The sequence below is a fragment of the Phyllobates terribilis genome, unplaced genomic scaffold, assembly GCF_046119375.1.
Source record: "Phyllobates terribilis strain yellow unplaced genomic scaffold, ASM4611937v1 Scaffold_1__5_contigs__length_1240528914, whole genome shotgun sequence".
NCBI lineage: Eukaryota > Metazoa > Chordata > Amphibia > Anura > Dendrobatidae > Phyllobates > Phyllobates terribilis.
In genome coordinates this window covers 1,097,827,955-1,097,853,299 of record NW_027362761.1, presented here as the reverse complement: position 1 = coordinate 1,097,853,299, position 25,345 = coordinate 1,097,827,955, and the positions used below count along the sequence as shown (strand labels likewise).

The window sequence follows — 25,345 nt, the reverse complement described above, 5'->3', positions numbered from 1 at the left end:
ACTTCTATCCCTTGCAGTGTCCTGTACAGTGTCGTGTATTGTGCTGGAGGAGTGGGAGAGGTAAAAGCAGAGTTACAGATCTGTGCTCACTGTTGGCTTGCAGCCCAGCACAAGGGATGATGGGAAATGTAGTAAGCAGGGAGTAGAGGACTCTGAAGAGGAAATGATTGCTATGACAACAGAGGTTATGACAGAAATCCAAAAAACAAACAGTCTATATACTGCTGCACTTCCAATTGAACAAAAACCAAAATAACCAGGAAGCTAGTACGGGTTTAAAGTAAAATTATGATTTGTATTAAATTCATTATTAAAACCAATAAAAAATATAATCAAGAAATGGGGAAAAAAGTGACATGGAGACCCCACCCATCCAGGTCATACAACTAATGTTCTAGACGGTTAATACAGATATGTATATTATTAATCCAAGAAATATACTATATAATATATTCTAGAACAGTACATCTGTGATGCAAGTCATATACATAATAGTCCGAATTCCTCAAATGAGACAATATACAATATGCAAAAAAGGGACTTTTCACTGTAAAGCTAGCAGTCACCAGATAAATCAATGGCCTGAATGTATAAAATAGACACAATATACGAGGAATAAATCCTAAAGGGAATCGTATCCTTGGTTAGTAAAGAATGCTGGTTCCCATAAGAATATAGATATAAATAAATCCTAGAAATGTACAAAGACAATGCTACATATAACCATGTATCATAAATCAGACATAAGCAGAAGCAGCAAGTTAGTACTATGAACAAGGAACAAGTCCTAATAAGTGTACACTGCTGAACTAATCTGGTAACGCTAGTGCATAGGGGGATATAGATACAGATGCCATGCGGAGCAGGAAGTAAACATCAGAACATGGTAATATGCCAAATACTTAATCAAGTACAACCTGGATGGAGCGAGGACAGGCACCCGAACGCGCGTTTCGTGTTAGCTTATTTGGGGGGAATACATCTTCAGTGAACTTTGTATGTTTTACCCATATTTTGTGGGTTCTTCAGTTTTCTCCGACATATTGATAGGGAATTTAGATAGTGAGCCCCAATGGGGACAGTGACTATAAATCGCTGTGGAATTGATGGGATATATACATGTGAGTAAAATAAATAATAAATATTCCTGTCTGTAACGTTTAAGCATGCATAAGAAAAGAGGCTGGACAGGCCAAGACAGCCGTCAGTATTCACTGATTTGTTTTTTCTTTTCAACTTTTACAAAGCCTCAGAAAATGATTTACAAAATAAGCGTCTGAAACTCGACTATGAAGAAATCACACCCTGTCTTAAAGATGTGACATTAGTGTGGGAAAAAATGCTGAACAACCCTGGAAGGGCAAAAATTAAGGCTGATATGGAAAAGATTCATGCTGCTGTTGGGCAAGGTAATCTTGAGAAATATCTACTAAACAATAAAGGGAATGTGTCACTCAGATCTGCCACCAGCACACTACTCCTCTCATTTACAGGAATGCTTATACGTAACTCTTCTGAGTATGCAGTGTAAAAAAAAAAAAAAAAATCTCATGAAATTATGTAGAATACTATTCAACAATGCTATATTTTTAAAGCGCACCTGTCAGCAGGATTGTGCTTAGTAAACCACATACACTGTCATGTGGGTGACATTACACTGATTTAAAATGATACCTTCGTTGATTAAACCATCCTGTGGTTCTTTTTTTAATCTTTATTTTCATTCCTGAGATAATGATATGCCCATGCTCTGAGGCGGCCTGTGGGGAGGGACTTTATCTTGTGCTCTGCTTATGTATTCAGCTGTATGTCTTCTGACAGGTCACTGTGCCTTCAGTGACCTGCCTCCTATTTTAAATACTGCCTGTGTAATTGTGGTAGAAATCAAGAAATTTGTCTGTAGCAAAATCGCCGTGCCGCCTGCACATGCGCAGTAGCATCTCTCGGTTGTTGTGAGCAAGCGTGGCCGGCAGCGCCATATTTCTTCAGGCAAACTTCTTTTTTCATCAGCAAAATAGTGGCACTTGCGCAGTAGCATCTATTGGCAACCGAGAGATGCTACTGCACATGTGCGGGCGGCGTGGTCATTTTGCTAAAGGCAAATTTCTAGATTTCTACCATAATTACACAGGCAGTATTTAAAATAGGAGGCAGGTCACTTAAAGCACAGTGACCTGTCAGAAGCCATACAGCTGAATACAAAAGCAGAGCACAAGATAAATCCCCTACCCACAGGCCGCCCCGGGCACCGACATTTCATTATCTCAGAAATGGAAATAAAGATTATAAAAGAACCACAGGACGGATTTCATCAACAAAGGTATCATTTTAATCCGTGTAATGTCGCCCACCTGACACTTTATATAGTTTACTGAGCACAATCCTGCTGACCGGTGCGCTTTAATTAGTAAATTACACTAATGGTAAATGCTAGGGATGAGTGCATTTATTAGCAGAGCCCTGGTCCAGTGGCATTGTCCGTATTCTGTGACCATCGGACGATAGCCATGCAAACCGCCTCCTACCTGCCGGCATCCCCATCGCTTTTTCTGATTAGCAGGCCTACTGTGATTTTGTATGTAACACTGCAAGTTCTGCAACCATGAGGTTGCACCTGACCTAAAAATCAGTAGAAGCGCTAGGGAAGCCCGCTGGTAGGAGGCGGGTGTGCTGGGTTACCGCCTGTGGCCATGGAATACTGACGTGGTTGCTGGATCAGGTTCCTGAAAATCTATTAGCTCATTTCTACTAAACAAGTGAAAAACAGAGGTTCTTAAGCACATGTTGGCTAAAGTGTGTGAGACTATCCTCTAAGAACTAAGGGAACTCTTTCAGATGGGACCTTTAAATTAAAGACTCAATTAGTGCCTAGGCCTCAAATGAACTGGGGAAGTACAGCATCCAGCTATATTTTGGTCTAATTAAAACAGTCTTGGAAAGATATGTGTATAGGGTGCCAGGACTTTGTAATTAGCCACTCCTCCAAGTGCACAATGCAGAAAAATAAAAAATTTTTAGCAAGCAATCACTACCTCTAGAATTAAATGAGTGTTCAGGTGCAAGACTAATTTCTAGGTTTTTCTGTATTGTTCACTGGAAGGAATAAGCTACTTCCAAATTCTGTGGACCCCATTGTCGCAACTTTCAAAGACTGTTTTAATTAGAGCAAAGTAGAAATGGCTCAGATTCTTACCCCAGCTCACTTGGCATGAACAGAGGTGAATTTTTCATTTAGGGCCCCATTTGAAAGCGAATACTTATAGTTGGCAAATGGGCTCACACACTTTGATCAAAATGTGTGCAAAATGCCTCTGCTTTATGCATGTGTAGCAATAGTGGTATTCTATTCACCAACAGCCAAGTTCTGTTGCATAGTGTCTGCATATACAGTTATGTCCATATATATTTGGACAGAGACAACATTTTTCTAATTTTGGTTCTAGACATTACCACAATGAATTTTAAACAAAACAATTCAGATGCAGTTGAAGGTCAGACTTTCAGCTTTCATTTGAGGGTATCCACATTAAAATTGGATGAATGGTTTAGGAGTTTCAGCTCCTTAACATGTGCCACCCTGTTTTTAAAGGGACCAAAAGTAATTGGACAATTGACTCCAAGGCTATTTCATGGACAGGTGCGGGCAATCCCTTCGTTATGTCATTCTCAATTAAGCAGATAAAAGGCCTGGAGTTGATTTGAGGTGTGGTGCTTGCATTTGGAAGGTTTTGCTGTGAAGTAAACATGCGGTCAAAGGAGCTCTCCATGCCTGTGAAACAAGCCATCCTTAAGCTGCAAAAACAGAAAAAACCCATCTGAGAAATTGCTACAATATTAGGAGTGGCAAAATCTACAGTTTGGTACATCCTGAGAAAGAAAGAAAGCACTGGTGAACTCATCAATGCAAAAAGACCTGGGTGCCCACGGAAGACAACAGTGGTGGATGATCGCAGAATAATCTCCATGGTGAAGAGAAACCCCTTCACAACAGCCAACCAAGTGAACAACACTCTCCAGGAGGTAGGCGTATCAATATCCAAATCTACTATAAAGAGAAGATTGCATGAAAGTAAATACAGAGGGTTCACTGCACGGTGCAAGCCACTCATAAGCATCAAGAATAAAAAGGCTAGACTGGACTTTGCTAAAAAACATCTAAAAAAGCCAGCACAGTTCTGGAAGAACATTCTTTGGAAAGATGAAACCAAGATCAACCTCTACCAGAATGATGGAAAGAGAAAAGTATGATGAAGGCGTGGTACAGCTCATGATCCAAAGCATACCACATCATCTGTAAAACACGGCGGAGGCAGTGTGATGGCTTGGGCATGCATGGCTGCCAGTGGCACAGGGTCACTAGTGTTTATTGATGATGTGACACAGGACAGAAGCAGCCGAATGAATTCTGATGTATTCAGAGCCATACTGTGTGCTCAGATCCAGCCAAATGCAGCCAAACTGATTGGTCGTCGTTTCATACTACAGATGGACAATGACCCAAAACATAAAGCCAAAGCAACCCAGGAGTTTATTAAAGCAAAGAAGTGGAATATTCTTGAATGGCCAAGTTAGTCACCTGATCTCAACCCAATTGAGCATGCATTTCACTTGTTAAAGACTAAACTTCAGAGAGAAAGGCCCACAAACAAACAGCAACTGAAAACCACCGCAGTGAAGGCCTGGCAGAGCATCAAAAAGGAGGAAACACAGCGTCTGGTGATGTCCATGAGTTCAAGACTTCAGGCAGTCATTGCCAACAAAGGGTTTTCAACCAAGTACTAGAAATGAACATTTTATTTACAATTATTTAGTCTGTCCAATTACTTTTGGTCCCTTTAAAAACAGGGTGGCACATGTTAAGGAGCTGAAACTCCTAAACCCTTCATCCAATTTTAATGTGGATACCCTCAAATGAAAGCTGAAAGTCTGAACTTCAACTGCATCTGAATTGTTTTGTTTAAAATTCATTGTGGTAATGTCTAGAACCAAAATTAGAAAAATGTTGTCTCTGTCCAAATATACATGGAACTAACTGTGTATAAATGTGTTGAAAACTGCAAATTCAGGTAGTGCTGGACAATTTCTAAATCTTTTTCTGTAGAAATGACTAACGTGTAATCCGCATATTGCACATATCGGATTATAAGTCATTTGGGCTGGCCGTTCCCTTTGAACTGTGACTGTGTCCATTCTGTAATCACAAGTCTAGTTAGAATCGCTCCTGAAATCCCGCTTTTCAGACAGACATTCATAGCAAAGACCAACACGTGCTGACAGTCGAGAGACCGAGAGCTCCGCTGTCAGCATGGTGGGAGGCTCTTGAATTATTCAAAGGAATGGCCCAACTACATAACTGGTCACAAGTAATTTAGTACATTGCATGCCCCAGATTAATTTTTTTTTAACACACTGTTCTGTCATCAAAAAGCTGTGGAGTAACTTGGTGGCTGCAAATTAGTGTGTCACATCCAAGTGACTGGTTGCCTCCTAGAATGTTTATTGAGCAAGTATATGTAATCTGTTCAGAAAACTTAAAATAAAATGTGTAGCTTCAACTTAGTTTTGTTTTTAAGGATTTTTTTCCCCTACTTTTTAAGTTTGTAAGTTAAAGGGGTCGGGCAACTTCTTCCCCCATGTAGAATAAAAACGCCTTATACTCTGCCCCTTTACCGTCCCAGCGACATCGGGTCTGAGGCTCGCGAGATGATATCAGCCGATATTAGGTCGCTTCACGCTTTTTAAGAATTATTGTATGTAGAAAAGGTTTTTGAAATGAATTGCAATATAATGAACTGTAGCTGACATTTTTCTGTCCCCCTTATTGGCTCTTGCTTATATTGATTTCTTGTATGGCCCAGTTCAGTTTGCCACATTTTAGCATTGTTAAGACCACATTACATTGATTTCTTGTAGAACTAGTGGAAGCATGGATAATGTGCCTTCTTTATGGCCATCTGGGCAAACACTTTTAAAAAGTTTTGCTAAGTTCATAAGTTCTCACCTATCCATATGATAGCTGGGTCTCTGACCATTGGGACCCCTACTGATCCTAGGGACAGGGCTCCACTGAGTCCTTTCAGAATGGAGCAGAGGACAGGCACACCCGCCACTGCGCCACACGCTAAACTACTACCGGAGGTAGCAGAGTACAACACATAGACACAGACCTATAGACTATTAATGGGGTGGTGAGGGTCACAGCAGCCTGGTCCCAATAATCTACCAGTTTTTCCGTGTCGTATGAGTAGGCGATTTCTTACCAACTTAGTACAAGCCCCTTCATCTTCAGTGTAAGGAACTATATATGTTACTATTACTACAGCTTTTTAAATGCCTCCTATTTATTATTAGGTGTCCCTCGCCATCATCGAGGAGAAATCTGGAAGTTTTTAGCAGAACAGTATCAGTTGAGACACCAGATGCCCAGCAGAAGCCCCATAAAAGATGTTCCCTATAAAGAGCTGTTAAAGCAGCTGACCACTCAACAGCATGCAATTCTTATTGATTTGGGTAAGTTTTTTTTTTTTTTTTTTTTTAATTTTTTATTTTTTCATAATGGGGTATTTCCAGCCCAGTTATTCATCAATGACCATACCTGTCTGTATGTGGCAGCTAGAAGTGGACAAAAATCAGGAAACAAAACAATAAGTCTGGGCTACAGGGTAGTAATCCCAGCCATCACATATTGACAGGTATACCCATCAATGGCTGAAATCCATCTTTACGTGTAGGTAATGCTTAATTTCCAAATGCACCCTTAGCCTCCACTGCCGGTTCTCTTTGGGTTTCCATCACTTATGATGGCAAGAGTAGAACCAAAAAAAACCCTTTTTGCTGGCAATTACCATTTCAACACATTATATTTTTTATGTCGCTATGGACCAAAAATTGAAAAATGTGTCAATATTTTTGAGTGTTTATAAGGTAATCTGTGAATGCTGGGTTTTCAGTTAGTTTCCAAAAAAGAATAATATGCATCAGATAGAAGTGAGGGTTAATTGTTAACTTTCCTACGGGGTTAATAACTTATCTCAAATGCAACTATCTAGTAAAAATGGCCGTAATGTGAGGTGCAGTAAGAAAAATATTACATAACTGCAGATATCCTCACATCTATGGGGCACTGTTGCATTTTTTTTTAAACCGTATGTAACGTTCACTTTGGCACAATCCAAAAAGTAAGCGTGGCGAAATGTATAACATTACAGATCAATGTGATATTTGTTATTGCGCCCAAAGCTTGGCATAAACGATGGGAGTTAACACTCGGAGTCAGCAGGCCAAGCATACAAATGAAGCAAAGGGTGAGGCCTTGTGCAGAGCCTAGAGTTGATCCAAACCAGTGGATCATCCCAGCTACAAGAAGATACCGCTAAGGACTTCCATTGTATATATATGGACAGTGTGGAGTAATGTGGGTTGGGAAGACGAGAAGGACCCGAGAGAGCGCTGGGACGGGATCACTCCAAGAAGAGATTATTATGACGAGTTAGACCGCCTGACATCTAATAGGCCTATAGGATATTTGGCAAAAAAAGGTATTCTCTGCCCACAGAGCCCTGACCATCTCAAACATATCAATCTTGTCAGTCAACAGGACTAAGTTTTTTTTGTGTGAATCATATTCCAGGATAGTTGCATCTTCATATATGAGAAATCTAGTCCTGGCTTTTTTCAAGCATAGGCAATGGTTTGCTTAGTCACTAGGAATCTGAAAGAGATAAGGGTTTCAGAGTGTCTGGGGTCTCCCCCATTATTTTGGTTAGGCAAGCCTTCTCTGGACTAGACACCAACTATACACTCTTGATGTGATGGTACCTAACTCTTTCTGAATTGTAGAGGCTAACTCCATTACTCTCCGATCTGTTTTAGAGGTTGTCATGTTATAAGACAGACATCATATTTTGTGGTTTTGCTCAGTGGTCAACTCTCTCTCTCCTTTTCTCTCACTGGCACTGCCATTTGACTGGTTCGAACAAGCAAACATAAGGTTTGGCTTGATGATGTTGGGTTCTTCGGGTCCGCCAGAGAGAAAAATACTAGGTGTTTCAGAAGTTTTAAATTGTTTGTGAACCCACACAGAACAAAATACTCTCTTGCCTCTGGGTTTGTTTTCTGCTGTTTGGGACAACTTCTTACCAGAGCCTGGGTTTAATGGAGATGTTCTGGTGGTCTGCCCTAATCTGGGCTAAAATAAACATTTCTTAAATTTAATTCACTTAGGCAACTTACTTTGAAAAATGATTTATTTTTGGCCAATTTCCTTGCTATACTTTGTTAAATCACAATGCACTTTGTAATATATACATCCCAATGATGCATTTGTTTTTCTGACCTGTTTGCCTTAGAAATTATACACAGCACTGGCTGGAACTTTTCATTTTTATATACAGGGTGATCCAAAAGTAGGTGGACAGAAAATAATACTGTTTTGGGTCGACCAGTTTTTGGAGCATTAAGGATTGAGCCAGTGGCATTGAATTTGTCATGAATGCGGTAAATGGTTTGTCTCTTTGGGGCTTGAGTACCAAATGTTTCAACCCAATTTGCTCTAACGGTTTCAGCATTTTGAGATTTCTGAGCCAGTTTCACTTTACACCATGTTTGATAAATCTCCTTCTTCATAACCTTATTACACTTTCTTTCCACTTACTTTTGGACCACCCTGTATATAATATAATTTTTTTCATGTAACATTTTATTGAATTTCAATTAAGCAGACAACAGTCAGTACAGAACAGTGAGAACAAAATATAGAATATAGATCTCAGTCTATAAAAACAATCAATATGAGTAGGCGAGATAGAAGGGAGGATAGAGCGAGAGATGAGGAAGTTCTCCCAATGAAACCACTTGGTAGCATCGGTAATTCTTTATTGTCGTGATTGGGCTATTAATGTTTACATACAGTGGGTTGTTGATACTTCTGCAAACCATTCCTCCAGGGAAGGGGGGTCTGTCTACCTTTTAGTGACGGGGAATTAATGTCTTGGCAGCTTTAAGGAGATGCCATAGGAGGGATTTTTTGTATACTGATTTGGACATAGAAAACGTGTAACAATAGCGCTTCAGGAGAGAGGTTGACTGTCACACCCTTGATGACTTTGATCACTCCTTCCCAGAAAGCTCTTAGGATTGGACATGACCACCAGATGTGTGTCATTGTTCCTTCCTCCACTTCGCACAGCCAGCATAAATTGGAGACTCCTGGATACCATCTATGTAAGGTGGAGGTGACCTACTACCAAGTAGAGATGATTTTAAAACTTGTCTCTTGAGATTTAGTTGCAATTACATATTTATGGGACAAAAAAATATATTTTTCCCACTGTTCTCGTGATGTTCGGTTTGTCCCTTTGAATTGACTCTAAACTTTTTGCGGACTGAAGGTGGATGGTTTTCTATGTTTGTTTGATACTGTTGGATATGGAGATATTATTCCACGGGAGAGGGCCAGGTCCTAGGCAGGGTGGTGACCGATAATTATCATTCATCTTGAGTAATACGAACCCACAATTTTGGTTCCATGGGCGGCAGCTACTGTAAATAGTAACGACAGCTATCGGGAAGACCCACTCCACCCGCCTCTTTAGAGCGGGTCAAGATATTACTTCTAAGCTTTCGATGCCTAGATGACTAGTCGAATTGCCCAAAGTTGCGCTGGATTTTGATCCAAAAACAGGAAGGTATGTATTCAGGGATAGTTTGTAGTAAATCTAACAGCCAGCGTAGGACTGTCATTTTGATTCTGCAAAACTAGGAGAACTCTATTCAATCCATAGCGCTGAGATTTTCCTCAAGTTTGAATATAAAATGACTGGTAATTAAGTGAAAACCGTCTTGAGAGGTTGGAAGGTATATTGGTGCCTAAGTAATTGATGGTGTTATTTGAGGGCCATCTAAAGTGGTAGTTCGTTTTTAAAGTGCTTATTAATTGAATGGGGAGAGAAACATTAAGAGCTTCTGATTTATCCTTTGTTTATCTTGACATTTGACCTTTTCCCGAAAAGCACCAACCTCTGACATCAAGGATGTTGGAGAGAGATGCGGATTTGTATTTTAAATCGGCAGATCATCAGCGAAAGCTGAGCATTTGTATAGTCACCCAGTTATTTTTATTCCACGTATGTCGGGGTTGGTGCTCATGGCCTCAATAAGGTGTTCCATTATTAATATACAGGTGCATCTCACTAAATTAGAATATCATCAAAAAGTTAATTTATTTCAGTTCATCAATACAAAAAGTGAAACTCCTGTATTATATAGTCATTACTAACAGAGTGATCTATTTCAAGTGTTTATTTCTGTTAATGTTGATGATTATGGCTTACAGCCAATGAACACACAAGTCATTATCTCAGTAAATTTTAATTAGCAAAAAACACCTGCAAAGACATCCAATGCGTTTTAAAAAGCCCCTTAGTCTGTTTCAGTAGGCTCCACAATCATGGGGAAGACTGCTGACTTGACAGATTTCCACTAAGTAAATGCAAAGTAAATTTTGCATTTCATTTGGAAATCAAGGTCCAGAGTCTGGAGGAAGAGTGGAGAGGCCACAATCCAAGCTGCTTGAGGTCTAGTGTGAAATTTCCACAATCTGTGATGGTTTGGGCAGCCATGTCATCTGCTGGTGTAGGTCCACTGTGTTTTGTATTGAAGAACTGAAATAAATTAAGTTTTTGATAATATAATTTAGTGAGATGCACCTGTATATCAGAGAACGGTTAAGTGGCAGCTCTGACGAGTCCAATTATTAATAGAAAAGGGATCCGACAGCTTGCCGTTAATTTTTAACCTGGCTGATGGGGAATGGTAAAGAGCAAGTATCCTTGATGTAAACGCTGGACCTAACCCAATAGGACATAGGTTGGACCAAGAGATTCTGTTTAAAGCCTTTTCGGCGTCTAGGGACAGGTTCATGAGGGGGGTCTTATAGGTGTGTACCTAATTAATGATGTCAAGGGTATTGTCACGGGCCTGTCTGCCAGGGACAAAGCCCACCTGATCAGGGTGAATCAGATTAAGGAAAAGAGGGTTTAATCTCTTTGCAAGCAGTTTAGCAAATAATTTTAGCTCAACGTTTAGAAGGGATATTGGGCAATAGCTCTTACAAGAGTGGTGGTCTTTCCCTTATCTGTAGATGACCGTGACCTGTGCGGCCGTGGACAGACAAGGGAAGGGCGAGGATTCAGAGATGGAGTTAAAAGCTTGTAACATTAACCGGGATGACTGTTCAGAAAAGTTTCTATAAAATGTAGTCGTAAGACTGTCTGGGCCTGGACTTTTCTTACTTGATAAATCTCCTATCATTCTTTAGGAATTCCTTTGGAGCAAAAGAGGCTTACAAGTCGTTAATTGCCTCAGTTTCTAGTGTCCTGACGATGGAGGGCACAGTAAGGGGTGTCCCAGTGGGTACCGGAAGGTTTAGTATGGAGTAGAAGGACCTAAACGTGTCGCCGATTTCCTGGGTAGTGTTAACCATGATGTTGCGTGAATTTTGGATACTGGTGATATAGTTTTGAGAGATATTTAGATTTCAGTGCTCTAGCTAGCATCCTTCCTGGGTTACTATGGCCGAGTAGGCGTCTGTAGGAAATATCTGACATCTGCCTGACCTCTAGTCTAGCCCTGAGAAGACTCCAAAGGGTTTCCTTGGACAGAGCTTGTTTATGGGTCAGTTCCAATTTGATGACTGAAGAGCCTATGTGATGGCCTGAGCCCCTCTCCTTAGCTGGGAGGCAGAGGCTCATTAAGTGCCCTTTTACACCAAAAGCACTTAATGCCTCATTTGCATAATAAAATACTACTCTCTCTGGAATGAAGCAGCTAGAAGATGTAAAGGTGTCAATACTACTGACCAGTGTCCTGCGACTCAAGGCACTCATTTCTACTGGTATATGATATACTGTGACTACAGATACTAGATGTCATATGCTGGATAATATGTGATGGTGTATGTTATAGTATGAGTACAGATATATCAGCCGCATATTATCCTGTGTATATCATCTGATGTCTGTGTACACAGTATACCACATACAAAGTACAGGAGAATGTGTGATGGTATATGATATACTGTGACTAGAGACATCAGATGCTATACAGTATACACATTGTATGTATATACATATATATATGACCAAGTGTATGCTGTATAACATCTGATGTCTGGATCACTATATTATAAACCAGTCATTTAGTATTCTTTATACTGGATGTGCTGCACCATGTGCACATATACAATGCTATAAGCCCTGGACTGATCACACCTGCACCTGGCTACAGGACCTCCTAATATCTATGTGCAGAGCCATATAGTATAATGTGATGTCCTGCAGGGTCAGGGATGATCAGTTCAGTGCAGGATTCTGAATTGTGTCTGTGCTGCCTCTCGACAACGCGCTCCCTCCACTTCAGCAGACGGCCGCACACAGGGGGCATTGTGGTTGGGTCTGCATTACTGTGATAGCACTGGGCCGGCACCAGCGGCGTAACCAGTCAGATGGGTCCCAATGCAAAATTTCAGCCTGGGCCCCCATCTGCATGTTGGTCGGATGGCATGCATACATATATATATACAGTTATATGAAAAAGTTTGGGCACCCCTATTAATCTTAAGCTTAATGTTTTCTTAAAATTGGTGTTTTTGCAACAGCTATTTCAGTTTGATATATGTAATAACTGTTGGACACAGTAATGTTTCTGCCTTGAAATGAGGTTTATTATACTAACAGAAAATGTGCAATCTGCATTCAAACAAAATTTGACAGGTGCATAAGTATGGGCACCCTTATCATTTTCTTGTTTTAAATACTCCTACCTACTTTTTACTGACTTATTAAAGCACTTTTTTTTGGTTTTGTAACCTCATTGAACTTTGAACTTCATAGCCAGGTGTATGCAATCATGAGAAAAGCTACTTAAAGTGGCCACTTGCAAGTTGTTCTCCTGTTTGAATCTCCTCTGAAGAGTGGCATCATGGGCTCCTCAAAACAACTGTCAAATGATCTGAAAACAAAGATTATTCAACATAGTTGTTCAGGGGAAGGATACAAAAAGCTGTCTCAGATATTTAACCTGTCAGTTTCCACTGTGAGGAACATAGTAAGGAAATGGAAGAACACAGGGACAGTTCTTGTTAAGGCCAGAAGTGGCAGGCCAAGAAAAACATCAGAAAGGCAGAGAAGAAGAATGGTGAGATCAGTCAAGGACAATCCTCAGACCACCTCCAGAGAGCTGCAGCATCAACTTGCTGCAGATGGTGTCACTGTGCATCGGTCAACTATACAACGCACTTTGCACAAGGAGATGCTGTATGGGAGAGTGATGCAAAAGAAGCCGTTTCTGCAAGCACGCCACAAACAGAGTCGGCTGAGGTATGCAAAAGCACATTTGGAGAAGCCAATTTCTTTTTGGAAGAAGGTCCTGTGGACTGATGAAACCAAGATTGAGTTGTTTGGTCATACAAAAAGGCGTTATGCATGGCGCCAAAAAAACACAGCATTCCAAGAAAAACACTTGCTACCCACCGTAAAATTTGGTGGAGGTTCCATTATGCTTTGGGGCTGTGTGGCCAATGCCGGCACCGGGAATCTTGTTAAAGTTGAGGGACGCATGGATTCCACTGAGTATCAGCAGATTCTTGACAATAATGTTCAAGAATCAGTGATAAAGTTGAAGTTACGCAGGGGATGGATCTTTCAGCAAGACAATGATCCAAAACACCGCTCCAAATCTACTCAGGCATTCATGCAGAGGAACAATTACAATGTTCTGGAATGGCCATCCCAGTCCCCAGACCTGAATATCATTGAACATCTTTGGGATCATTTGAAGAGGGCTGTCCATGCTTGGCGACCATCAAACTTAGCTGAACTGGAATTGTTTTGTAAAGAGGAATGGTCAAAAATACCTTCATCCAGGATCCAGGAACTCATTAAAAGCTACAGAAAGCGACTAGAGGCTGTTATTTTTGCAAAAGGAGGATCTACTAAATATTAATGTCACTTTTCTGGTGAGGTGCCCATACTTATGCACCTGTCAAATTTTGTTTGAATGCAGATTGCACATTTTCTGTTAGTACAATAAACCTCATTTCAAGGCAGAAACATTACTGTGTCCAACAGTTATTACATATATCAAACTGAAATAGCTGTTGCAAAAACACCAATTTTAAGAAAACATTAAGCTTAAGATTAATAGGGGTGCCCAAACTTTTTCATATAACTGTATATTCTAGGATCTAGAACTCTACAAGTGGTTAGAGTTCTAGATCATATAAAGACCTATGTTTGCCCCCATGTCATGATGTCCCCCATCCTGGGCACCTACCTGTAATAATGTAACATCATCCTCTGCCCTATCCTGATATTCTTGGTTCCATCCTGGACCCCATCCTGGTATAATGGCCTCTATCCTTGGCCCCTTCCAGGTATAATGTTCCCCATCCTGATATAATACCCTTCGTTCTTCAACACATTTAAATAAAGAAAAAAAAAAGATTATTTTTACCTTGCTTTGCTCCCACAACATGCGGCGTCCTCTTCCACAGCCAGCCAATCCGAGGCTAGCAGGTGATGTGCAGCGTCCTTGCTAATCACTTCCATGCCACGCCAATGTCTGGCACACTAATATTAGCTGCTGGCCTTGGATTGGCCAGTGGCATGTATTGCTGTTCATGGAGCTGGTGGGTCTCTGCACATGGAGGGTCCTCGGACGCACATCCAACTGACGTGAGCGCTGATGTCAGTAGGCCAAGTAGAAATTACACAATTTTAAGGCCCCAATCAGCTGCTTGAGGATCTGCACAAGGGGCATATGCCCTACTGAACCCCAACCCGCCCCTGTAAATGACAGTATTATAAGGGTATGTGTGCACGTTGCATATTTGGTGAAGAAATTTCTGCAATGTTTCTGCATCTCTGGGCAGCAAAAACACAGCTGAAAACCCGCTGCGTTTTTGCATGAGTTTTTTGCATTTGTATTTTTTGCAGTGCATTCAATGGGTGAAAAATGCAGGCAGAAACGCACAAAGAATTGACATGCTGCAGATTTTTAAGCACAGCAAATCCTGAAAGGTAAAATGCTGATCATGTGCACAGCACTTCAGGATTCTCATGGACTTTGGCATAAGGATTACCTAGCGTTTTTGGGCCAATTCCGCGCAAGAAAAAACGCATCAAAAACGCACAGTGTGCACGCAGCCTAACACTATTACAATGATACTGGACCCCCATATATTTTCCCCCTAGGGTTCCACTATTTTTATGTACTAAATTTACTGTGACGATACGTAATAAGCTCAGATACACGGCTGCTAGATATTAATTTAATTTTTTTATTTGCTTCATACAAGATGACACATGTAGAAGACCCCACCAGTTGTGTGGGACAATAGTCATGTGGCCCTGATGATGATGGGTCCTGGACTCACGGAGAAACGTCCATCAGCGCTCAGAAGAGGAAAAACCCCCAGTGGAGGAAACCTCTAGGGAACCATGGCTGACGGACTGCCCTTCCCTTGGGCGGTGCTGGATCATGGCAGCATGTGCCGTAGATCAGGGTGGATGTAGCAGAAGATTCGCTTCTTCTGTGATTACATCTGACTGCAAAAACTACTGAGAACAGAGACCGAGCCCGGAATCTGCCTTGTGCTGAAGTGCGGCTCATCTGCTTCTGATATGGAGGCCGCCATATCATCGACTTGTCAAAGTCGTCACCTCCTGCCGTACCCCATCTTCATTGTGGGGGCACGGAGATCAGGAGACGGTCGCACTCTACGCCCCAGTTTCTCCATTACAGTTTCTGGTGACATGGAGGATCCAATCTGCTGTGATGTTCTGCATCGTGGGTCCTCGGTACATTGTTGTGTAGAGCAGAAGACAACGGCCGTGGACTCATCGCTGTATCCTACAGAAAACAGGAAAACGCATAAATATTGTGAGATAGAACATCAGGATACAATGAGACAGACTTCCCACCATGTCTGACAACATGGCTTAGGTTATATACACATAGTATCACACAAGCAGACATTTTACTAACCCGGTAACAAGGAACTTACGTGATTTAGGGTTTGGTGAGGGCACCCGATGCGATCCATCTCTGGGCCTGGATGTGACGTCCAGATTTACTCGCTTCATGCTCTTTCTGAAACAAGAAGTCAAAACAATGACGGTCAGACGCCCCCAATAATGCCAGCACTCCCCCCCATCATATTTATTGTGATGTCATCGAGGAGCTGGTGACATCAAAGATCCATGTAAATTGTGACATGACAGCAATGACCTAGGATAGTAACAAAATGAGCAAATCCCCTGCAGTAAGTAAATGATGGTAACAAGAGTTCCTGTATCCCCCACTGGCGTTATTGCAGGCTGCACAGGGGAAAAGGTAACTGGAAGGGAATGTGCCCATGTTAAGTATTTACTGTAGACATTTCTGCACCAAAAAACATGTCTCTTGTGCATTTTGCATGTTTTTCTATGCATTTTTTCCAATTCATCAGAAGGACAGTTTTGATAAATGAGACCTACTGTCTTCTCATGGATGTGGCCCCTGTCCCCCACACATGTTCCCGGCAAAGGAATCGGGAACTGAATGGAAATAATAAAGGAAAAAAATCCCCTTTCACAGGAAAGTTATGGCGCTCAGAGGTTGAGGGGGCCACTTTTTGTGGTGTCTGGTTTACCAGAACATTTGGCCGTGGCTTTGATTATATACACACATTATAACACGCAAAGGCGTTTTATTAACCCAGTAACTAGGCACTTACATGATTTAGGGTTTGGTGATGACGTCAAATGCGATCAATCTCTGTGGCCTCGTGACGGACGGATTTACTCGCTTCGTGCTTTTTATGAAAAAATAAAAAAATAAAAACCATGAAGATCAGACGCCCCCAATAATATCAGCACGCCCCCATCATATTTATACATTCACTATATTGAGGATATTATAGAAAGTTAATGGTTACTTACTGGTGTAGACAGGTCTGTGGTCCGTGGGTCGTATCCGGTTGAAGGTCAGTTCGATCTCTTGGACCGTCATAGACTCTACATGCCGTTTATAGACATGGAGTCACTTCCTGACCTTTTTGGGGAATCCGCTGATCCTGCCGTTCTGCAGGCAGGATATTAGATGATTCCTCATCATCTTATGCTGGAACTCGGCTGTGGGTTCACCGCAATCTGCAAGAAGCTCGTAGGCAAACGCTATGGCAAATACGCCACAATCATAGCGGTTTCCCTGCTGGTCCACACTGAGAAATTTCACATGGTTCAGAGGCTCGTCGACCACTTCACTGTTCATGTTGTTAATCTGCTGACGGATGGATGGAGACAGCTTTCCGGAGTTCATGCTGTCAGCCACCAAGATTTGGCCATTTCTGAAGCAGCTTGTCAGCCAGTGTACCCTCTCCTCATCATAGTGGATTTGTACGGCATTTATCAGTACTCTGTACCCTTGCACAAGAAGAGCGGCAGGGGGCTGCAGGCCATCAAAGCCCTCAAACTGACTCTCCAGCAGCTCCTGGGCCATTATGATGATCTCGTCATCCAGGAAGCCTGCCTGCCCTTTGCTCCTCAGGATGGTTAAGTGCTCTGGAGACAGGTTGTCTCTAAGTAGATCAGAAATGTTTTCTGTAGCGGCGCTCTTGGCCGGTGGCAGCATCCCGGGCTGACTGTCCTCAGCGGTATCTTTTCCTATGTAGGTTGCTGTCTTCTCACCGCTGTCTTGGCTGATGATGTGGTATCTATGTCTTTTTCTAGCAACCGGCTTGAAGCACCTGATCGCTGTAATGATGGCGGATATCGCGGCCATGAAGGAATCCCTCATCAGTGTTCTCCAGTTGCAAATAAATTTCCTGAGTTGGGTCAGAAGGTTAAAGCCAGTTGACTTGCAGGAAGAGAAGGCCTTGACCAGCAGCTGCTGGCAATAATGCGGACATCCATGAATCCTCACGATGGCGTCGCTGTATTACTACTTTGTATTCTTGTAGCTTTGTGTATCCAACAGGGAGTCGCACAAAAGACAGCCCAGGCTCTGCGCTCAGGCTTTGTATAGCCTTTACTCCCATTGTGATGTCATCGAGTAGATGATGACATCAGAGTTCCATGTAGATTGTGACATCACAGCTTCAGGCCCAGCTGCTAAGGGCTCACCAGTAAGATTGGTGCTGATGCCACTTTACAGCTACATGCAGTTATCAGACCCTTGTTCACAAATTTCCAGCCACATTCTCCATAAAGTGGTATGGGGAGGTGCGTCTATGTGTAGTTATATCTCTACTGAAGTATATAAAGAATGCAATGTGTGTGCGGGGATTGATGGTCCGCGTGAGGATACCAGAAGTGGCATTTATGACATTTGTAGTAAAGGGTTAAGTGCCCCTTTAATGTGGCCAAAGTGTTGACCTGAATTCAGTGGTTGGTGCAAGAGAAGGAACTTTCTATAATTCTATATGTTACAGAGAATGAGACACAATATCAATAATGTGAACTTGATACTTTTTAGTGATGTTGTGATCATAGTGAAGAGCCTAAACACTTGTATTTTTTAAACAATCCATATCCTTTTTGGAAACGTCGGTATATAACACTTTTTTATGAAATATACAAAAATGACGACAAATATTGTTTCATTGATTTATTAAACTCCCACTAAAATATGTATTTTTGGATAAACTTTTGGAAAAACTCAACCTTATAGTTGTGTTGTACAATGAAGTCTTTCCTGAGTACGGAGTTGGTTTCAATATTTCCCACTGTGATTATGAAGCTTTTCTACATTTTATTATTTTTATTTCCTATTATATTTGAGTCGCATATCTGCACTCCGGCCATGGAGAGATGTAAGGAAATGTGTCCAACATGTGTCCACGCCATTTGGGTGACTTTAGGATCTATCTGACAATAAAAGCCGCCATCCTCCTGACAACCTTCACTCTCTTCATTGCTCGGATGTTGATGTTTCTCACTTGAGTTTACATTGAAGTTTTACTTCCAGCAACAAACCAAAACAATGAAGCTGGAACCTCATTGCAGAACAGTTTTTTTTTAACCAAAAACAAATGCATTCACGTAGAAAACCTCCCAAAAGTGTCCATAATTACTAAATGGTTTGCCTAGAAGATTTACTCTGACGCTATAAAACTCCCTAATTACACATTTGTTTCATAGTGTTCAAAAATAATAGTTTACACTTGTTCAACTAAAAGCCCCTCTCTCTCAAAAAAAAAGAATAAAAATAAATAAACAACCCAGGACCTAAAGGGGTATCCTAGCAGGTGTTTGCAATGTAGTCAGAAACTCTTTACAATCGCCTATTGTTAAAATCAGGTTTTTGTGTTTTTAATTTTATTTTGACCATTTACATTAAAAGTGGGTATTTAAAAATCAAAAAATTAAATCTTACAATTTTCACACTGGACACTGAGGCTTTTTTTCTGTTGCTTCAGGAATTCAACATGTAGATTAGCCACAATGAACAGGGTGTGACCTTTATCTTTTGTATTGAAGCATCTACTGAGTGTGTGCAAGAGAAGGGGAGGAGGTGAGCTGTGACATTGCCTATTCTGATTGGTGGATCGTGTTTACCAGCTGTGTACAGAGGCATTAGTAGTCATTGTAATTGTGCCTATGATAATGAGCCTTCTGAAAACTGTTCTTGTAAAGACAGGAAATGTAAGTCTAAAATACCCTCAGTGGCCAGTCATCTGAACATGTCTTGCAGAAATCCATGGGTTTTCGGCTGAAAATTAAAAATCTTTTTAAGTTGCAGAAACTTTTGTAACAAATTTGTGGAAGGAATTGTAAATATATAATTTTCGTTTTTCTCCATCAGTTTTGGTTGATTTTGTATTGATATAGAAAAGGAAATGGGTGAAATTATTTAAGGTTTTTAATATAATTTGTGTGTTTTTTTTTTGTTTGTTTTTATAAATTTAATATTTTTTATTAGCATTTTTTTTATTGATGTGCCCTAACCAGGTCAGAAATTAGATGGGGGAGGGGACAGTTTATTTTATTTTTTTAATATCCTATGCCGTAATCATGTGACTAGTTTTCCCCCAACCTATTGGTCATGTTTACCGGTCTATCGGTGACTTCGCTGAACCAATGGAGGCTCTTGGATTACCGCTTTGTACATAGCATCAAAATGCATCAATATAGGCTCACCGTTTTATTGTACAGTGCTGTTTTGTTTTGTTTTTTTAAACTTTTCTTCACTGCAGTTTTACTGGTGAAACAAATTAAAGGGATGGTGCCGTGATTTTTATTTTTGTATTTATTATATAATCAATTATTTTTTTTTTAAATAATAATTTTTATTGATTTTTAACATATAACATAAGTATGTAAATGTACATTCCAATGCATTATTCTTAGCTTAAGTATTCATCATTTCAGTTTTGATTATCACCTTACTAATTGTATGGTCTAAGTACAAAGTAAACATTGAAGAAAAAAAAATAAAAAAACCCCTCCCCATTGCCCTCCCTCTTCCCCAACATGCAGGAAACACTTACATATTTCTTGTGTGCACCTCTCCTTTCTTTTCGTCTTCTTCTTAATCCCTTAAACATTATTGAATATTTAGTCTGTATCCATATTTTATACTACGTCTTAACCTGTATCCCTTCCACCTTTTCCATCAACATTCAGATCAACTATTTTCAACTTCCCCAATGTTCCACCCAAGTCTTCCAGTATGTACCAACTGGTCTGTTCAAAGGGTTTCATAATTTCCTGAAGTTTTGTTTGTGTAATGTCTAAGTAACAAGCTTTTCCATTTTATTATGAGCAATTTTATACTCTTTTCCTTGTTACGCTCGGCTTCCAACCATTCTAAGTGAAACAAAGTTTTCATTTGTCCCATTATAACTTTCCGATTTGGAATGGAATCGCTCAACCAATCCTTTAATAGGCTTCTTTTGGCTATCATACAAATTAAGTGGAGCATTGGAGTTAATGTGTCCTTTTCTTTTTGTTGTGGGGCTTCTTCTCCTTTCCAGTAATGGAAGAGGAACGGTAATGGGTGCAATGATATGTTCCCAATACCTATATTTTCCATCATATGTTTTATATCTTCCCAGAATTCCTGTACTTTAGGGCATTCCCAGAGTCCATGTAACAGATCAGATTTTCCGAGTTTGCATTTTGGACAATGTACCAGACGATCCCTCATTGTTCTAGATACTGGCATGTTGAAGGCCAGTACAGCTCTGTGCAAAATCCTAAATTCTGTGTCTCTCCAAACCTCACTTAAGATGTTTTTCTGTACTGCCTGCCAACCAGCCAGCATTTTTTCCCCGATTTCCTCACCCTCTATTTGTTTGGCCCAGGATCTGAATGTTTTCTCTATGTCTATTTTTCCAAGGAAGCCTTTCAGATTTCTGTATATTGCGGATATATTGCATGTACCTGTTCAGTCATATAATAGATTATCCATTGCATTCCTTCTCGTCTCTTCACTTACATTTATAGTCAATTATTTTTAATACAAAATTAAATTTGAAAAAAATTATTATTTTTTTTTTTTATTATTCAACCACTGGGGGCTGCCATTTGCTTTTGCTGGTATGTAGCGACACTTGCCTCAAATGCAGCAGCCCCTGTACATAGGAGTCTGCCGTTGCTGCCGAACCTCCTGTCCTATAGTGTGGCTGCCTCCTGCTGTGACTTGGCCATTCCCTCTGGGCTGGCCAGGTCACAGCTGTGGGAGGAAATTGGTATCATTCACTTTCCCCGTGTCACCACTCAGTGTGAGCCAAGTGGTGGCAGGAGATGCGGGGAGCCGAGGTCCTGGATGAAGCGAGTATCAGCGGCAGGGAGTGGTGATCGCAGCCTGACATCAGTAGTACAGAACAAGGCTGCAGATCACCGCCGTGTTCAGAGCACAGCAGAGAATTAATCATGCTTCTGTGCTCTGAACACACTGTGCTCTGCTTTGCCACTGTAAACTGACATGTGGGGCCCATTATACTGTATGGAGCACTATGTGGGGCCCATTACACTGTATGGAGCACTATGTGGGGCCCTTTACACTGTATGGAGCACTATATGATGAATCTAGGGGGTTCAGTAAGACAAAAATTACTTTTGTAAGGCCTGCAAAGTTATGAGATATGCTCTTCCATGACCTCGCTTAATATTATTATTTTTTTTTTTGGGTGGTGGGAGGGGGCAATTAGAACAGTAGACAGAGCGGGGTCACACATTATTGAGGGAGCAGTAGTGTAATGCGTGACCCCCTCTGTCAACGTCTACGGAAGTAGTAATGTAGTAAACGGAGCATGGCCGCACATTATACCACTGCTCGCATTGAAGTGGACAGAGCGGGGTCACTCACACATTACATACTTTAGATACTGCTGTGTGATACCCTGCTGAGCCCTATATCTAATCTCATCATGTGATACACTGCTCTGAGCCCTGTATCTAATCTCCGCATGTGATACACTTCACATATCTAACCCCAGCTTATGATACAGTGAGTAACACCAATTAACAGAATCGGTGCTGCTGGCCATCCTTGGTGACGCTATCAATTTGCAGTCACCAACAAAATGGCTCCACACTGTGATCCTAAGCTTCATTCTCTCTTATCCTGTTACAAACACCCAGAAGTGAAGGAGAGGAAACGTCACACACTGGAGCAGATCCAGCCCACATTTACTACAGCCGTAATGTGAGCTAGTTGTTCACTCGGTATAGAATAGCAACCACTAAGAACATGGGGATCACTTTCATTCCTATATGCTGCAGCTTGCAAGATCTTTCCCCTTGCACTCATTTCAGCCATTTTCTATGGCTCTTATACTGTATCATAGAATCATAGAATGGTAGAGTTGGAAGGGACCTCCTGGGTCATCTGGTCCAACCCCCGGCTCAAAGCAGGATTCACTAGATCATCTCAGACAGATGTCTGTCCAGCCTCTGTTTGAAGACGTCCATTGAAGGGGAACTCACCACCTCTCGTGGCAGCCTGTTCCACTCATTAATCACCCTAACTGTCAAAAAGTTTTTTCTAATATCTAATCTGTGTCTCCTCCCATTTAGTTTCATCCCATTGCTTCTAGTCTTTCCTTGTGCAAATGAGAATAAAGATGATCCTTCTACAATGTGACAGCCCTTGACATATTTGTAGACAGCTATTAAGTCTCCTCTCAATCTTCTTTTTTGCAAGCTAAACATTCCCAAATCCTGCAACCGTTCCTCATAGGACATGGTTTGCAGACCAGTCACCATTCTGGTCGCTCTTCTCTGAACTTGCTCCAGTTTGTCTATGTCTTTTTTAAAATGTGGTGCCCAAAACTGTACACAGTATTCCAGATGAGGTCTGACCAAAGAGGAGTAAAGACCGATAATGACTTCACGTGATCTAGACTGTATGCTTCTGTTAATACATCCCAGAATTGTATTTGCCTTTTTTGCTGCTGCATCACACTGTTGACTCATGTTCAGTCTATGATCTATTAGTATACCTAAGTCTTTTTCACATGTACTGTTGCTTAGCTCTATTCCTCCCATTCTGTATATGCTTTTTTCATTTTTATTGCCCAGATGTAGTACTTTGCATTTTTCCCTGTTAAAAACCATTCTGTTGGTTGCTGCCCACTGCTCCAGTTTATTTAGGTCTTTTTGAATCCTCTCTCTCTCTTCTCTAGTATTAGCTATCCCTCCTAGCTTTGTGTCATCAGCAAATTTAATCAGTTTACCCTCAATTGATCCCCCTCCATATTACACCTAAACCTCTCATTCTAAATCCATAGGCATTAACATGGAGTTGTTTCCCTCTTTGCAGCTATAACAGCTTCCATTCCTCTGAGAAAACTTTCTACAAGATTATTGGAGTGTGAATTTTATAAATTCATCCAGAAGGTCATTTGTGAGGTCAGACACTGATGTTGGAGAAGACGGTCTGTCTGGTTCTCAATTTGCTTTCTTAAAACTATAATAAAGGTCATTTCTTTAAAATGTCAAAGGTGTTGGATGGGGTTGAGATCCGGGATCTGTGTGGGCCAGTCATATTCTTCCACACCAAACCCAACCAACTATGCCTGTATGGACCTTGCTTTGTGCACTGGGGCGCAGTGGAATAAATTCGGGTCTTCCCCAAACTGTTCCCACAAAGTTGGGTGCATACAATTGTCCTAATGTTTTGGTGTGCTGAAATATTAAAATCTCTCTTCATATAAATTAAGAGGTCTAGGCCTATCTCTTGAAAATAACTTCACGGTATGATCTCTCCTCCAAATATCTTTACAGCTGGCACCATGCTGTCAGGCCAGTAATGTTCTCCTGGCATTCGCCAAACCTCATCTCGTCCATCAGATGGCAGATAGAGACGTGCGATTCATCACTCCATAGAACGTGTGTCCACTGCTCAAGTGTACTGCTCCAGTGCTTTACACCACTCCATCTGACTCTTGGCATTGTCCTTGCTGGAATAAGGCTTCTATACAGTTGCTCAGCCATGGAAACCCATGCCATAAGTTTCTGGTGCACAGGGTTTGTGCTGCTGTTAATACCAAAGGCGATTTGGACTCTTTTGGTTATAGAGTCAGCTGAGCATTGGTGTCTTTTATGCCTTCTACTCCTCGGCACTTGGTGACCCCGTTCTGTAATGTTACATGGTCTTCACTTCGTGACTGAATTGCTGTGATTCCTAAACACTTCCATTTCTCAGTAAGGCGATGTTCACTCATTGCATTTTTTCAGCTTTATTCTGCAAAAAAAACATGCAAAGCACAAAACACTGATGAAATAAAATCCAAGCTGTGTGCATGAGATTTCTGGAATCACCAGACTTTACTGTACTGTAAAAAAACGATGAAAAAACAAAATGTGTGAACATAGCCTTAGTGCTATTCACAGTTTTTGCACCTGAAACTGCAAAAAAGCTGATTAGGCGGTGCTGTTTGTTGGATTCCAATGGATTTGATATTGCTGACTTAAGTATAATACTAATTAAGCAATTTTCTATGTGCTATTTATTTATTTTTTTTTTTAAACCAGTGAATGCACAAGCATTTGTCAAAGACCTCTTGGTCAGCCAACCAGTACCTTGTTCTGCATTAACGAGGTGCAAGAACGCTATAGCAGCCCCTTGCAGATGAGTGCCTGTTTTATTTTGGCTTAGTCTTGTTGCAAAACCAATTTAAAGGGGTTGTCCAGGCTTGGGACAAAAGTCTGCACTCTGTGACTGCTGAATTCTGACAGTGTGTGGTGTGCAAGCTGTCTTGATTTCAGTGTCCTCCTCATGCTAGTCGGCAGTCACATGACCAGATTTAAATACTTTCACCCACATGTCAACTATTATTTTATTATTATTTTGCATTGGT

The 25,345-nt window shown here is 41.0% G+C and overlaps 1 protein-coding gene across 9 annotated transcripts in view; it reads left to right on the top strand.

Annotated features, from left to right (window-relative positions):
• The window catches only part of TBC1D1 (TBC1 domain family member 1), a 241,533-nt gene that overhangs the window by 191,785 nt on the left and 24,403 nt on the right, over positions 1-25,345 (top strand). For 8 of the 9 annotated variants that reach the window (XM_073646149.1, XM_073646153.1, XM_073646157.1 and 5 more), the window contains 2 exons: positions 1,248-1,409; positions 6,352-6,510. In XM_073646149.1, coding sequence (XP_073502250.1) covers positions 1,248-1,409; positions 6,352-6,510 — 321 coding nt within the window. Of the gene's footprint in view, positions 1-1,247; positions 1,410-6,351; positions 6,511-17,768; positions 18,595-25,345 lie in introns of those variants that run through there. The other variant, XM_073646190.1, reaches the window with a different exon arrangement.